The following is a 15,557-nucleotide window of genomic DNA, read 5'->3' on the forward strand; positions in this document are numbered from 1 at the left end:
GACTTCCTTAGCTTACACACCTTATTCTCACTTCCCTTGGCACAAAATCCCAAGGGTTGAACCATGTACACCTCCTCCTCTAGATCACCATTTAAAAAGGCATTTTTAATGTCTAGTTGATTAAATTCCCAATCAAGATTAGAAGCTAATGATAGAAGAACTCGAATTGAGTTCATCTTAGCTACTGGAGCAAATGCCTCTTCATAGTCAACTCCGTACACTTGAGTGTACCCTATGGCTATTAATCTTGCTTTATACCTTTCAACTATCTCGTCTGCCTTGTGTTCAACTGTAAACACCCACTTACACCCCACTGAGTCTTTCCCCCTTGGAAGATCCACCAATTCCCAAGTTTGATTTTTATGGAGGGCATTAATCTCTTCCTTTATAGCATTTGTCCACTCAGGGTATTTTAAGGCTTCTACAACATTTTTGGGTACAGGGATGCAATCAACTGCAGATAGGAAGGCTCGGTATGAAGGGGAAATGTGATCATAGGAGACATACTGGGCGATGGGGTGTTTGGTAGTGCACGACCTGACTCCCTTTCTTTGAGCAATAGGAATGTCAAGGTCATCCATAGTAGAAGCAAGGATGTCAATAGGTATAGCAGGGCTTGGACTTACCTCCTAGGAGTTTGATGGTGTCGGATGCTCAGTGTTTGGTAATTCCACATCTCTGCCACATTGCTTATCTCTACAGTGTGTACGTTGGAAGACACAAAAGGGGGCCAGGTCTGAAATAGAAGGAAGAGAGATTTGGTGGAATTGAACCTGCTTCTCCTCTTACACACTACTCTCCCCCTGAAGAGAAGCAAGGAAGAACGATTCAGACTCAAAGGACACATCCATATAGACAAAAAATTTATAACTAACGGGATCAAAGCACCGATACCGCTTTTGAGAGAAGGGATACCCCAAAAAGATACAAGGAATGGACTGAGGGTCTAACTTTCCTCCAGACGAAGAAAAATCATGGACAAAAGCACGACAACCAAAGACTCACATGGGAATGGAATATAGAAGGGACTGAGGGAACAACAATTGATGAGGGGCCATGTAGTTCAGCAATCTGGAGAGAATTCGGTTGATGACATAAGCAACTACAGGTATAGCATCCATCCAAAACCTTTTTGGAACATTCATTTGTAACATCATCTCTCAAGCTACCTCAAGGTGTTTTTTTTTCCTTCGGCAACACCATTTTGTTGTAGTGTTCCTGCGCATGAGCTCCTATGAATGGATCCATGGGAGCCAAAGAACTCATTAAGCTCACCATGGAAGTATTCCTTGGCATTATCTAATTGAAAGTTCTGAATTTCAACATGAAATTGTGTAAACACCATCCACTAGAAGTCTTGCACGATCTTTGAAACTTCATCTCTGCTACGCATCGGGAATACCCATGTATAGCGAGAGAAATCATCGGTCAAAGTTATAAAGCACTTATATCCGCCCTCAGAGATTATAGTAGTAGGCCCCCATACATCAGAATACACAATATGAAAAGGAAAACTGGATCTTTTATTTATTGAACAAAAGGTTGTTTTACATTGTTTGTTCAACTGACATGTTTGACATTGAAAATCGGACACTGAACAAGACTTATATAAAAATGGAAACAAAGACTTCACTATTTCAAAAGAAACATGACCTAACCGACTATGCCACAAAAACATTTCTCTTATTTGACTGATTATATGACTCCGAGGACGACACCGAGAGTCCAACTTTGTTGTTGAGAATATAGAGACCATCCATTAGGCTTCCTCTACCAATCGTCCTCTCAGAAGTTAGATCCTGAAAAACTCATGAACCAGGAAAAAAGGGTACACTACAGTTTAAAGAGTTTGCCATGCTATTGATTGAAAGCAAATTTATAGGAAGTTGAGGAACATGCAACACACTATTTAGGTTAAGGCCATGGGGAAGGGATATTGATCCATGGCCTACAATGGAGGAGAATGATCCATCTACAAGCCTCACTTAATCCCTTCCTGACAAAAGGCTATAAGTCTGAAATAAATTTGGCTTACCGATCATGTGGTTAGAGGCCCCTGAGTCAATGATCCAAGGGGAATCAGTGGTAGTGGTGACATGGAATGCAAAAGCCGCATTACCTGATCTAGATGCAAATGAAGTAGGAGTACCAGTAACTGAACTATCCATCTGTTGCAAAGCCCTACCATATGACTAGTGATCTCTGAAGGAACTCACAATATCTTCCTTGGGGTCAGAACTAGTAAAGTGGTTCCGAGTAGTACCAACAACCTGAGTATCTTGGGTTGCCACATGTGCTGCATTGTGTGTTGTATTCGGCTTGTTCTGACCTTGCACATTACCCTGTTCTTGGTTCTTCACTGCCCACTTAGGCTTCCCGTGAATTTCCCAACATGTGTCACGTGTATGTCGTGAGCGCCGACAGTGGGTACAAAACTTGTCTTTATCATCAGCCTTCTTGGAGTCACTTTTTTTCCCCATATTGTTATTACCCATTGCAGCCAAAGCTACCAATTGCTCCCCTCAATTGTAACCATCACACTCCGCCTACTTTAAGGGCATATACCTCTTAAACCGAAGGCAACTCTTTGCTTCGTAAGATCTGAACTCTCAAGGATTCATAAGTAGGGTTTGGTCCCAATAAGAAAGCAAACACCCGCTGCTGAGAAACCAGCTTCTTATGGGCCTTATCATCATCATATTTCCATTGTATAGCCTAATAGTGATCCAATTCTTTCCATACGGAAGTAAGGGCTGAATAATAGGCAAACAAACTACGATTTCCCTGTTTACAGGTTGAGGATTTAGCTTGCAACTGGTAAATTTTGGCATAATGCCTTTGCTCAGAATAGGTGGTTTTGGCCTGTTCCCAAATGTCACTAGCGATGTCTGCCCACATAAAATTCTTTTTTCACCTCGGGTTCCATGGCTGCAAGGAACCAAGACATCACCATATTGTTTTCTTGATCCCACCTATCATGTTCAGTTGTCTCACATTTGGGTTCTTTCACTCAGCCATTTATGTAACCAGCTTTTCCCCTGTTGTTACATAAAGTTTCACACTTTTAGCCCACTCCAGGTAGTTCAGGCCATTTAAAAGGGTAATTGGCATGGGAAACATCATGTTTTCACCCCCCCCCATACCAATTGTACTACGAGTTGGTGTAACTCCAGATGATGCTGAATCATAATTTGTCATTGAGAAAAAAGGGTCACAAATATACCAAACCAGATCCCACGCAAACAGAACGCTAAACTCCCAAGAATTTTCACTTCCGGAAAGAGAAAAAATATTGCTGAAACAGTCCAGCAATAGGTCGGCCCTTAGAATAGCCCCACATGATTAAAAAAAAAAGAAACACATACCCCTGTCCAGCATGGAGATGTAAACCTCAAAACCATGGCCTTCACAGCTCTTCACAACATAGCCCACAGAGAAAAAATGGGGCACATACCCCTGTCCAGCACTTGTATGAAGGTGCAAGAGATCAAGAAAAAGAACCCAAAAAATATTTTTCACAGCAACGGAAAATTCAGAAAATAATTTCCATAGCAGCGAACTAAGAGAGGAGGGTCATTCCAGCATCGCCTCTCCTCTATTATGGTTTCCTTGGTGTTACGACCAAGGAAGAACCCAACGAACAACAGCCGCAAGAACTTTGATCAATCCGATTAGAATTCTTGGTCTTCCACATCCAAGAAATCAAGAGAAAGAAAAAAAAGGACTGAGATTCAGATGAGAAAAAAAAATTCGAGCCCCAAAATCATTGCTCTGATACCATGTGTTCTTTCCTGAGAGAGAGAGAGAGAGAGAAGAGAAGAGAGAGGAGAAGAGAAGAGAGAGAGGTTCGATTGAGAACCAAAGACAAGAGCTGGCCGGCTACCAGCTTGTTATTTATATTCTCTTAACATAATAAGATCAGTAATTACAAGAATGCCCCTGGTGGCAATTCATAATAATGAACAAATAACAAAAAAGAAAAAAAGGAACTAGCTGACAGCACCTAGGTTGACTAGGCTGACAGCATACTAATAGCAAACCAATAAATAAGTTACAAGAAGAATATAGGGCCATGGCATACACCACATGTGACCTAGTGCGGTTGAAAAATATTTTGCAGGAAGTCGAGTTCTCAATAAGAAAACCCATGAAACTGTACTATGACAACCAAGCTGCAATTCACATCTCATCCAATCTAGTTTATCATAAGAGGACTAAACAATAGAGGCAGATTGCCATTTTGTAAGGGAAAAAGTCCTTACTGGCGTCATAAGTGCAGAGCATGTGAGAACAGGTGGTCAGTGGGCAGACTTGTTTACAAAAGGGTTGAATTTAAGAAGAGTAAATTATATATGTAACTATGAATAAACCCTAGTTGTTTCTAGGTCAAAGTAGAGAAGAAGAAAGAAGAAAGAAAAGAGAAAGAAGAAGAAGGATAGGAGAAGAGTGTTCGGCCAGACTAGAAGAGAGGATGCACAAAAAGTACCTCTCCTGGCTGACCCACTTAACTTTTATTCATGAAAAACTTGAGTTACAAGAAAGACAATTTTGTCCCTCATAGAAGATGGGACATATAACTTAAACTCAGATACAATAGACATTTCACTTTCAATAAGATACACTAGAATGACCAAAATACCCCTGACTCGAGCATTCTAACACTCCCCCTCAAGCTGGAGAGTATATATCATATAGTCCCAGCTTGTTACAAATGTAATCTATTCTTCCCCAAGACAATCTTTTTGTGAAGATATCTACCCACTGATTTCCTGAGCTCAGATGAGATGTAGTTATTACCCCACTTATCACTTTCTCTCTCACAAAGTGACAATCCACCTCAATATGTTTAGTTCTTTCATGGAAGACAGGATTGGATGGGATGTGAACAGCAGCTTGGTTATCACAGTATAGTTTCATGGGTTTGTCAATTGAGAAACTCATCTCCTGTAGTAGGTTCTTCAGCCATACTAGTTCACATGTGGTATGGGCCATAGCCCTGTACTCTGCTTCCATACTATTTCTTGCCACCACTGTTTGCTTCTTGCTCTTCCAAGTTACAAGATTGCCACCCAGGAAGGTACAATACCCTGTGGTTGACCTCCTATCTGATATAGAGCCAGCCCAATCAACATCTATGTACCCTACTATCTCAATAGGTCCTCCTTTTTGGTATAACAAACCACAACCTGGAGCACCCTTTTGGTACCTAACAATTCTCAGAACAGCTTCCCAGTGAGGAACACAGGGATGATGCATAAACTGACTCACCACACTCACAACAAATGATATATCTGGTCGGGTAATGGTCAGATAGTTCAACTTTCCCACCAACCTTCTGTATCTTCCAGGATCATCAAACTCTTCACCTGCATCCACACTTAACTTGGCAATGAGTTCCATAGGAGTCTCTGCTGGTTTAGCACCTAACAACCCTATTTCTTCAAGTAGATCAAGAACATATTTCCTCTGACATAGGTTGATCCCCTGTTTTGACCTCGCAACTTCTATTCCTAAGAAATACTTTAGCTTCTCCAGATCTTTCGTATTGAAGTGGTCCTATAAGAATTTTTTCAGCCTGTCAATTCCACTGTTGTCACTTCCAGTTATGACAATATCATCCACATACACGACTAACAAGATGTTTCCATCTTCCGAGTTATAGCTAAACACGGAATGATCAACCTGACACTGTTTCATCCCAAAGGCCTTCACCACTTCATTGAACCTGTCAAACCATGCACGAGGAGATTGTTTCAGTCCATAGATTGCCTTTTTGAGCCTGCACACCTTACTAGCCTCCCCCTGAGCAACAAACCCTGGTGGTTGCTCCATATACACCTCCTCAACAAGATCACCATGTAGGAAGGCATTTTTTATGTCAAGTTGTAGGAGAGGCCAATCATACATAGTAGCCAATGAGATCAACACCCGAACTGAACCAATTTTAGCCACAGGAGAGAATGTCTCCATATAGTCCACACCATATAACTGAGAATAGCCCTTGGCCACTAACCGTGCCTTCAATCGTTCCACACTACCATCAGGAAGATGTTTCACTGTATAGACCCATTTACACCCAACAGTGTGCTTACCAGGAGGAAGGGTGGTGAGTTCCCACGTATGATTATGTTGTAGAGCAGAAAGTTCTTCTTCCATGGTTTGCCGCCACCCTGGAGAGACAAGGGCTTCCTGTACAGTCTTGGGAATGGGAACCGATGAGTAATGATATAAACTTGCAATGGGAAGCAGAAAGGTGAGCAGTGGAAACATAGTCTAAAATGGGATGAAAAGTACAAGTACGTTTACCTTTCCGCAAAGCAATAGGGAGATGAAGATCTGAGGGAGAAGGGGCAGTAGCAGGATCTGTTGACGGGTGCTGAAGTGGAGGAGGAGCCGAAGCACTTCTGCGAGTATACACTTGAGTAATTGGCGGCCTCTCTGTAGTAACCGAAATATGATGTGCATCTGCAGTAGGAGTGGGAACTACGAGAAGGGGGTCCACAACTGGAACAGGAAGAGGAACCACAGAGGGAGAAGAAGAGACCCCGGCATTGGAGAAAAAGGGAACTGATTCAAAGAAGGTGACATCAAAGCACACAAACGATTTATGAAACTTAGGGTTATAACACTTGTACCCTTTCTGAGTCCTTGAGTAGCCAAGAAAAATACACTTTGTAACCCGAGCATCTAGCTTGTCTACTCCAGGCCCCAAGTGCTGAACAAAACAAACACAGCCAAAGACTCTTGAGGTGAGAGGAAAGGGAGACAAAGTGGGGAACAACACGGAGAAAGGGGATTGACTTCCAAGGATTGACATGGGCATCCGATTTATCAAAAAACAGGATGTAATAACAGCATCACTCCAAAAATGCTTTGAGACATGCATATTGATCATTAAGGACAAAGTAGTTTCAAGAAGATGTCTATTTTTCCGTTCAGCTACACCGTTTTGTTGTGGGCTGTAGGCACAAGAAGTTTGACGAATTATTCCATGATGTTCTAGGTATTGCTGAAATGATGAGGAGATGTATTCTTTGGCATTATCGGAGCGAAGTATTTTCATATGAACACCAAACTGAGTGCGTATTTCAGCATGAAATTTCTGAAAAATAGAGAACAATTCACTACGGTCTTTCATAAGATAGATCCATGTCATTCTTGAAAAGTCATCAACAAAGATTACAAAATACTTAAACCCATTGTATGACACCACTTTAACTGGACCCCATACATCAGAATGAACTAAAACAAAAGGACTTGAGACACGACTATCAGTTCTTGGACTAAATGAGACTCTATGATGTTTTCCCAACTGACATGACTCACAACTTAATGATGAAATATGACTCAAGGAAGGAACTAGCAGCTTCAAAGCCTTGAGAGGGGGATGACCAAGTCTGCAGTGCCATTGGAGAGGAGTAAGAGACGACTGAAAAGCCACTGGAGGGCCACCACCATCAAGGTAATACAAACCACCGGCTTCATGCCCTCTACCAATCTTCGTCCCCGTCTTGAAATCCTAAAACACACAAGAAGAATGATAGAAGGTTACAGAACAATTAAGGGACTTGGTTAATCTACGAACAGACATAAGGTTAAAAGGAAACTTAGGAACATATAGAACAGATGCTAAAGACAATGAGAAGAGATCAACATCACCAACACCACAAATAGGAGATGTAGAACCATTAGCAAGTGTAACTGTCTGAGATGTGGAGGTGTGAGAAAGGGAAGAAAATACATCAGGAGTCCCAGACATATGGTCCGAGGCGCCAAAATCAATGATCCAGGGTGAAGCTTTGGAAGCTAAACAAGTCATACCTGAATGGGCAAGTGTAGCTGTGTTCTGCTGAGTTGTTTGAAGGAACTGCTCATATATTGCCCGTGGTACACTCACCATTTCTTGCCCGGAAGCACAAGTGGGTGTGGAGGGGGTTGGTGCAGTTTGCTGGCTTTCAATAATTGTGCTACTACTCTTAGATGTAACATGGTTAGCCCAAGTGTTGGGTGGACCACGCAAATCATAGCAGAAATTAACTGTGTGCCCCTCTAAGCCACAATGTGTACATTTTCTCTGAGCATTACCCCTTCCTTTTCCACGGCCTCCCCTGACTCACGGCCTCTAGTCCGGCCACTAGCCCGGTTAAACATGTGCCCACCACGGTTGCTTGGAGGGCCACTGTTGCCACCACCACTTCTACTTCCACGACCACTCCCTTTAGTCACTACCAAACCAGATCTATCAGAGAAGGAAGAATGTTCCACTAGCTCAATGGATGTCCTCTTAAGACGGGCAAAAACTTCTTCAAGACGGGCAAACTTGCATAATACTCTTCTAAGTTTTGACTTCCTTGCTTCAAATTGAAGTACTCTTGGTATAACTGATATACCTAGTTGTATTGTCTTGTCCAGAGTACAACTTTTTTGCATGATCCCAGATCTCTTTGGTTGTATCTAGGAACATGAAGTTCACACTAATCTTTGGTTCCATGCTGTTCCAAAGCCATGTCACTATTTGTGCATCATCTTGTTCCCAATCACTGAACCCAAGAGAATCAGAGGAAAGTTTCTCCTCCCTCACATGTTTTACTTTCCTCTTGGCCTTCAAGAACACCTCCACAGATTTTGCCCATGGTACATAGTTCTCACCATTCAACTTGATGGATGTCATTTGAACACTTAGATAATCTGAGGAGAGCATGATGCATGTTTTGTTGTCATTCCCAACTACAGTTGAAGTCATCTCAATTATGTCTCCTCTGAATATACACCACAATCTCACACTTGTCACAAGACTTATCTCACTTACAATACCACCAACCCACTTTCTTCAATTGCACATTACACACTACACTCTAAAGCTGAAATCATTCAGTCAACACATCAAACACTTGGACTGCACACTGCAGGACCATTTACCACCACCACACCACTACTGAAATTACTCAGTCATTTCATCGAACACTTGTTCTGCAAACTGCAGAACTGATTACACACAAGGTCTAGGGGTTCACTTTTAAGCATTTAAAAACATAGATATGTCAGCCACCACAACACAATCAACACCACACCACTGCTGTCGTGGACATCAACAGTCTACCACTCTTCGTTCAGCACACATGTGAGCAAGAAAAGACACAAAAAAAAACATGACTGATATGTGTATCAATTTCACCCAGCACCACAACAACTAACTTTCGAAGCACACAAAAAAAAATCAGCATTCACAGTCCATTTCTGAACACACGACAGCAGTGTCCATACCTGTATACGACCAGCCCTCTTCGTACACTGAATAGAGGGTCTAGTATACCACTTCAACGACCACCACAGCACCGGCCAGAGGCATTCTCACCTCCAGGCCCTCAAAACGACAACTCCTTTTCAGCCCTTTATCGAGTCTTCAATCAGATCAGTTGTAGGATGATGAAACCTACTGTGAAGCTGGCGGCGAGCCCAGGAAGAAGACAGCAACAAGAAAACAAACACCAGACCTTAATGCTCTGATACCATGTGAATAAACCCTAGTTGTTTCTAGGTCAAAGTAGAGAAGAAGAAAGAAGAAAGAAAAGAGAAAGAAGAAGAAGGAGAGAAGAGTGTTCGGCCAGACTAGAAGAGAGGATGTACAAAAAGTACCTCTCCTAGCCGACCCACTTAACTTTTATTCATGAAAAACTTGAGTTACAAGAAAGACAATTTTGTCCCTCATAGAAGATGGGACACATAACTTAAACTCAGATACAATAGACATTTCACTTTCAATAAGATACACCAGAATGACCAAAATACCCCTGACTCGAGCATTCTAACAGTAACAAGCTGGGACTATATGATATATACCCTCCAGCTTGAGGGGGAGTGTTAGAGTCAGCTAAGGAAGGGTATTTCTATCTTTTTATCATAAGTTAAGATGTGCTTTGTTTGTTTAGTACTGTGTTAAATTGCATGTCCCATGCTTAAGTAGAGACATATTAGACATTGTATCTTGCATTGACAATATATATATATATATGGTCAGCAAGGAGAGTCTTTTTGTCTTCTCAAAACGATAGTTCTCTTCTTCTTCTTTTCTCTTCTTCTTCTTCTCTTCTTCTTCTTCTTCTCTTCTTCTCTTCTTCATCTTCTCCCTTTCTCTTTTCTATATCTCTAAACCTGGTTCGACTGAGCTATCAACACAACTCTAAACAAACCCCCAACTACCCCTGACTAGAATCCTAATTATGAAATGAAAAAATACCCCTGGACAAATTGACTACAAATTCTACCAAAACAGCTATTTTTTTATCAATAAACAGAGTTTTTATCTTACCCAAAACAACCATTTGTGATACTACTAAAAAAGCAAATAAGTTCTAAACATGTTTACATCATTTTTTCCTTTTTCTTTATTCTTTTTTTTTTTGGCTCATCAAAAACACATTAAAATAGTCATAGTGACCACCAATAAATGAAAACACTCCACAACCAACCCACATTCAGCAGCACAAGGACGCCTCCCACAACCTCTAATTCCAAATAAATCTAAGTATAAACCTTCAGCTGAGAATCATATTTAAAAAAAAAAATCCAAAAATACGCTACATCACCTAGTTTTTTTTCAACCAAGGAAAAAATAAAAGAGGAAGAAAGACGTTATCATTAATCAGTCCAACAAGAAAATACAGACCAATCACTTCTCTTCAGTTCCACAAACAAGAGAGGAATAGAAAAAATTAGAATAAGAAAGATGGATCTATTCGTTCTCCTACTTTGATACCATGATAATTACCCTGAAATTGTAGGAAAAAGTGAAAAGTAGAGGAGAAGAGACAAAAAGAATGAAGGCAAAAGTGAGAGAAGCAGCGCCCAATCCATATTTTATTAGACTGAATATAATGCAAGATGAAATGAACATATTACAACTGCATCATAAAAAGTACAATTACAATAGTTAAAATTTTACAAATATTAAAAAACTTTATTAAATTTGGACAAAGTTGTAGAAAATTTCTTTCCAATGAAATTCTTGTAAGTTTGCAATTAAATGCATTGGGTAATAAGTATACTTATTTAAGTAGCTGGGTTCTATCTCAATTGATATACATGGTTGTTTGTTGAGGTTTTTGATTCTTAAATGAGCATTCATCCATACATTTTTAGGGGCAATTACTTGGTACAGTGGAAAAATCTCAGCTGACAAGTGTGATAATGTCAGTGCAAGATCAAGAGGTATTTGAAAGTTCCGTAACATTTCAAATGAAGAAATGAGCAATGTGAAGAAATTCATCTTAAAAATTGTTTGCAAGAAAAATAAACAACGGTACAACTTTGGATGGACAACACTTTGTTTAAACATTAAATTTAGAAACAATGTGATGAAAAACTCCCTTTAATCCCCTAGGAAAACAAATGATGCAAAATGCAACACACATAACATCTTGACATAATACAAACCTGCATCTTTGTATGATGGCCAGTAAAAGGAAGATCCAATGAAATACTGGTTCTCAATATATATGAAGTGTTGTGCTGATCTTATAGCTTTGACGTATGCAACATGTATGCTCTTGTCTATTTTCAAGTTTTTCCCACATATAAGATTCTGAAAAACAAAGGTAAACCAAAATATATCCAATGAATTCACCAAATGCAGGTTGATTGATCATAAATGATAAACCTAATAGCTAATAACAAAGTACCTTCATGGATGGAAATACACCTAATATATAAACTAAATGGACATGCACCTGATTGAGGAGAACATAAAATAAAAAGAAAATATTGAACTCCAAGGAGCAAAAGTAGGCTAGTAGCCACTGAATAGGCCAAGTCCAATGGTATCCAAGAAAAGAGAGGGAATTCAAAGTAAATATTCAACTCCAAAAAGCAGTAGTAGCCATTGAATAGACCAAGCCCAAGAGTATACCTGTGCCTCAGCTTCTTGAACAAGTTTAGGAAATCCCCTAACTGATCCTGAATCAATAGATCGAAATACCTAATAAACGGAAGTAAGAAATCAATGATAATTCACTTGTGGAATTTAAGTAGAAAATAGTTCAAGATTTTTACAGAAATATCCTTTTTCGAACCTGCACATGCCAATTCTCAGGATCATCTTCAGTTGCCGCATGTATAGAATGATCACCATCAGCACCAACAGTTGGAGTAAGTATCCATGAAATGCGATCCAGTTTTATTAAGGCATCCTCATGCCAATTGGTAACATTTCTAATTTTGAAATCTCTCCATTTTGCAACTTTTCTCCATCTTTGTTCAAAATTTGTCATTATATCATATGCAGCAGGACCTTCAACTTTACAGTGTAAATCATGCCATGGTTGTCTTGGCCCCCGTGCACGAGACTACATAAATGGCACTGTCAAAATTTAAGATCTTGAAGAATGTACACATTTAATGATACAAAGGGAAAATAATACACTGACTAAGATAAGGAAAACATGATAAAAAGAATAAGCCCAAATGCAAGACAACAATGAGAAATAAAAGTTGAAAAGAAAATTTTGATCATTTATTGTTAAGTCCTTAATTTTTCTGGACTGGGAGTAGGTTATTAAGGTACTCCCAATCACAGATTAAAGGGGGAAGGGGGGGGGGGGGGTTCTTTCCAGATTGATCTTTTAAGCCCAGTCAATCCTATCGGTGGGCTGAAATGATTTAGGAAAGAAAGGCACCTACAGTCCATTTTAGTGAACAGCAGGCCTTAAGTTAATTAGGCCTTATTTATGATGCAGTAAGCATTTAATGGGCCTAAAGTAGAGCCCATTTAATGGGACAACAAGTTCTAAAAAAATAAACTTATATCAATTAATAATCTAGTGAGGTGTTTCATTTATTTGTAAAGGGATGCCACTTGTCCTATCATAACAAGAGGGCCATTCTCCCTCCTCTAGCCACTTCAAGTGGGGTGACACATGTCACCCTAGGGAGAGAAGATTATTTTTCCTCTTCTAACCACTTTAAGTGGGGCAACACATGTCACCCTAAGAAGAGGGAGTTATTTTCTCTCCTCTAACCACTTCAGGTGAGGTGACACGTGTCACCCTAGGGAGAGAAGATTCTTTTCCCTCCTCTAACCACTTTAAGTGGGGTGACACATGCCTCTAACCACTTAAGTGGGGTGAAACGTCACCCTAGGAAGAGGGGGTTATTTTCCCTCCTCTAACCATTTTAAGTGGGAGTAATACTTGGCACCCTAAGAAGAAAAGGGTGGGGAGTTACCTAACCACCTCTCTCCTCCATAAAACCCCTGTTATGGACGCATTCCTCGGAAAGACGTACCATCGCCGCCGGCAGCAACAGGAACCTGACCCACCACCAGATTAGATTAGATCATCTTGCTTGTTCTTATCTTATTCTATTGCTCTTATCTTATCTTGTTAGTAAGTTATCAGATTAGGATTAGTTTATCTTATTATCAGATTAGGATTAGTTTATCTTGTTATCAGATTAGGATTAGTTTATCTTATTATCAGATTAGGATTAGCTTATCTTATCATTAAAAAGATAGAATTGGAAGTCTCCCTATTCAGCAAGGAGACTCCCTAAGATTAGGACTCTTGTAATCTCCTATTTAAGGAGACACCGTTATTGAATGAGTATATCGAATATTCACTCAAGAAAGAGAGTAAAGGAGAGTTAGGTGATCTCTTGAACAAATCACCATTAGGGCGCCTAGATAGGTCCATCAAAAGCAGGGAGGAACAAGGGAAAACAGAGGGTTTTCCCCGTGGACCGACCCGTGACGAGATCCTATTCGCGGGCCCATAACAACCCCACTCCTTGTAGAAGAGGGGGCTAATGCCATTTTATTGGCTAATACCAATTTGTCTACAGGATTTTCAGCACTAAAAAGCAAGTGAGAAGAGAAAAGAGAAGAAGATTGGTGTCAAGAAAATAAAATAAAAAAAAAAGAACAGGAAGGTAGGGAATATTGTTTTCCTCCCACACCTCTTCACTATGATATTCCTTGTCCTTCCCACATGAGATGGAGGACCAGATTCCTTATATTCCTCTCATCCCTTTCTTTCTTCCCTTATTTTTTCTTTCTTTTCTTCCTTATCTCATACTGAAAAACATGCAGGGAGATAACCATGTACAGACTTGTCTTTAAAACTTGGATGATTATGGTCCTTACTCCATCTTAACCCATAAAATCACTATTTTACATGTAAGGAGACAACCATCTATAGCCTTGTCCATAAAACTTGGACGGTTATGGTTGCTTACTTCATTTGGACTCTGATTACTTTGTGTGAGGGAAGAAACCATCTACAACCTAGTTTAGAAAACTTGACTGATTATGGTTCCTCATGTTAACTTAAAGCCAAGTTAGGCGGAGAAGAAATCGGAGAGACATAGAGATGTTCGATTGGAAGCTATCTTGATGGCATTCATATTGTCAGCAAAAAGAGGGATGGAGGAAGAATGATCAATGTCCATATCTCGGAGAAAACCTTTGAGCCAAACAATTTCACTACATACAAAGGGCATTGCACGATACTCTGCTTCAGTGGATGACTTGGATACAATCTATTGTCTCTTGCATTTCCAGGAGATGAGAGAATCAACAAGAAATTATACATCATCTGGGAGTGGAGCGGCGTGTCAAGACATCTAACCTAATCAAAATTACTATAAGCTCTAAGGAAAGTAGAAAATGAGAATGGGAAAAACAAACCATAAGATAGTCCCCCAGAAATTGTGAATGATCCAAAGAACAACTAAAAAATGGGGCTGTTGGGAGTAGAGCCAAACTAGATGACAAGCTGAACAACAAAAGAAATATCTGGTCAAGTCATAGTTCGGTAGATTAGACTGCCCACAAGTTGCCAATATAGAGTGATATCAAGGAGCAATTCACCACCATCCTTGATTAACATCAGATTGAGCTCCAAAGGAGCGTTAGCCCACTTAGAGTCTATAAGACAGGCCATCTGCACAAGGTTAGAATCAGAAGCATACTTTTGCTGGTTGGAAAAGTTCCCTTGAGGAGAGTTCTTAATTTCTAGACCCAAAAAATAAGTAACTGGACCAGGATCTTTCATTATGAAGGTGTGACTAAGCAAAAGTTTCAGTATATCAATCCTATCCACATCATCCCCGGTGATCAAGATATCAACATACACTAAAATAAATGTTAACCATTGGGCCCACTTACGGATAAAGAGAGAATAATCGAAGGAACTCTGCTGAAATCCAACATATAAAACAACTGAGCGGAAACATTCAAACCAAGCCTGAAGAGCTTGTCTAAGCCCATGAAGTGTTTTTTTTTTTACTTTTTAAACCAAGTTGGTATCGTCGCAATACCCAGGGAGAGGCCCTGTAAGTGTCCATAAAGGAAGGCATTTTTAAAATCCATTTGATGTACAGTCCACTATTTAATAGCAGTGATAGCCAAGAGTAAACGAACTGTGGTCATCTTGGCCACAAAAGCAAAGGTTTCATCATAATCAATGACATACTCTTGCTTGTACCCTTGTGCAACCAAATGGGCTTTGTATCTACTCAAGGTGCCGTCATATTCGAGTTTCATAGAATAAACCCACCTACTTCCA

The 15,557-nt window shown here is 40.0% G+C and overlaps 1 protein-coding gene across 7 annotated transcripts in view; it reads right to left on the minus strand.

The window, feature by feature from the left end:
* LOC148852646 (phospholipase D delta-like) overlaps positions 1-15,557 on the minus strand; it is a 137,967-nt gene that overhangs the window by 102,250 nt on the left and 20,160 nt on the right. For all 7 annotated transcript variants that reach the window (XM_088947009.1, XM_088947013.1, XM_088947007.1 and 4 more), the window contains exons 5-7: positions 12,069-12,341; positions 11,906-11,974; positions 11,434-11,581 (exon numbers count right to left, since the gene is read on the minus strand). In XM_088947009.1, the coding sequence (XP_088803135.1) occupies positions 11,434-11,581; positions 11,906-11,974; positions 12,069-12,341 (490 nt within the window). The remainder of the gene's footprint in view (positions 1-11,433; positions 11,582-11,905; positions 11,975-12,068; positions 12,342-15,557) is intronic.

The sequence above is a fragment of the Nelumbo lutea genome, chromosome 5 (assembly GCF_056320005.1).
Source record: "Nelumbo lutea isolate HS-2025 chromosome 5, American lotus-T2T, whole genome shotgun sequence".
NCBI lineage: Eukaryota > Viridiplantae > Streptophyta > Magnoliopsida > Proteales > Nelumbonaceae > Nelumbo > Nelumbo lutea.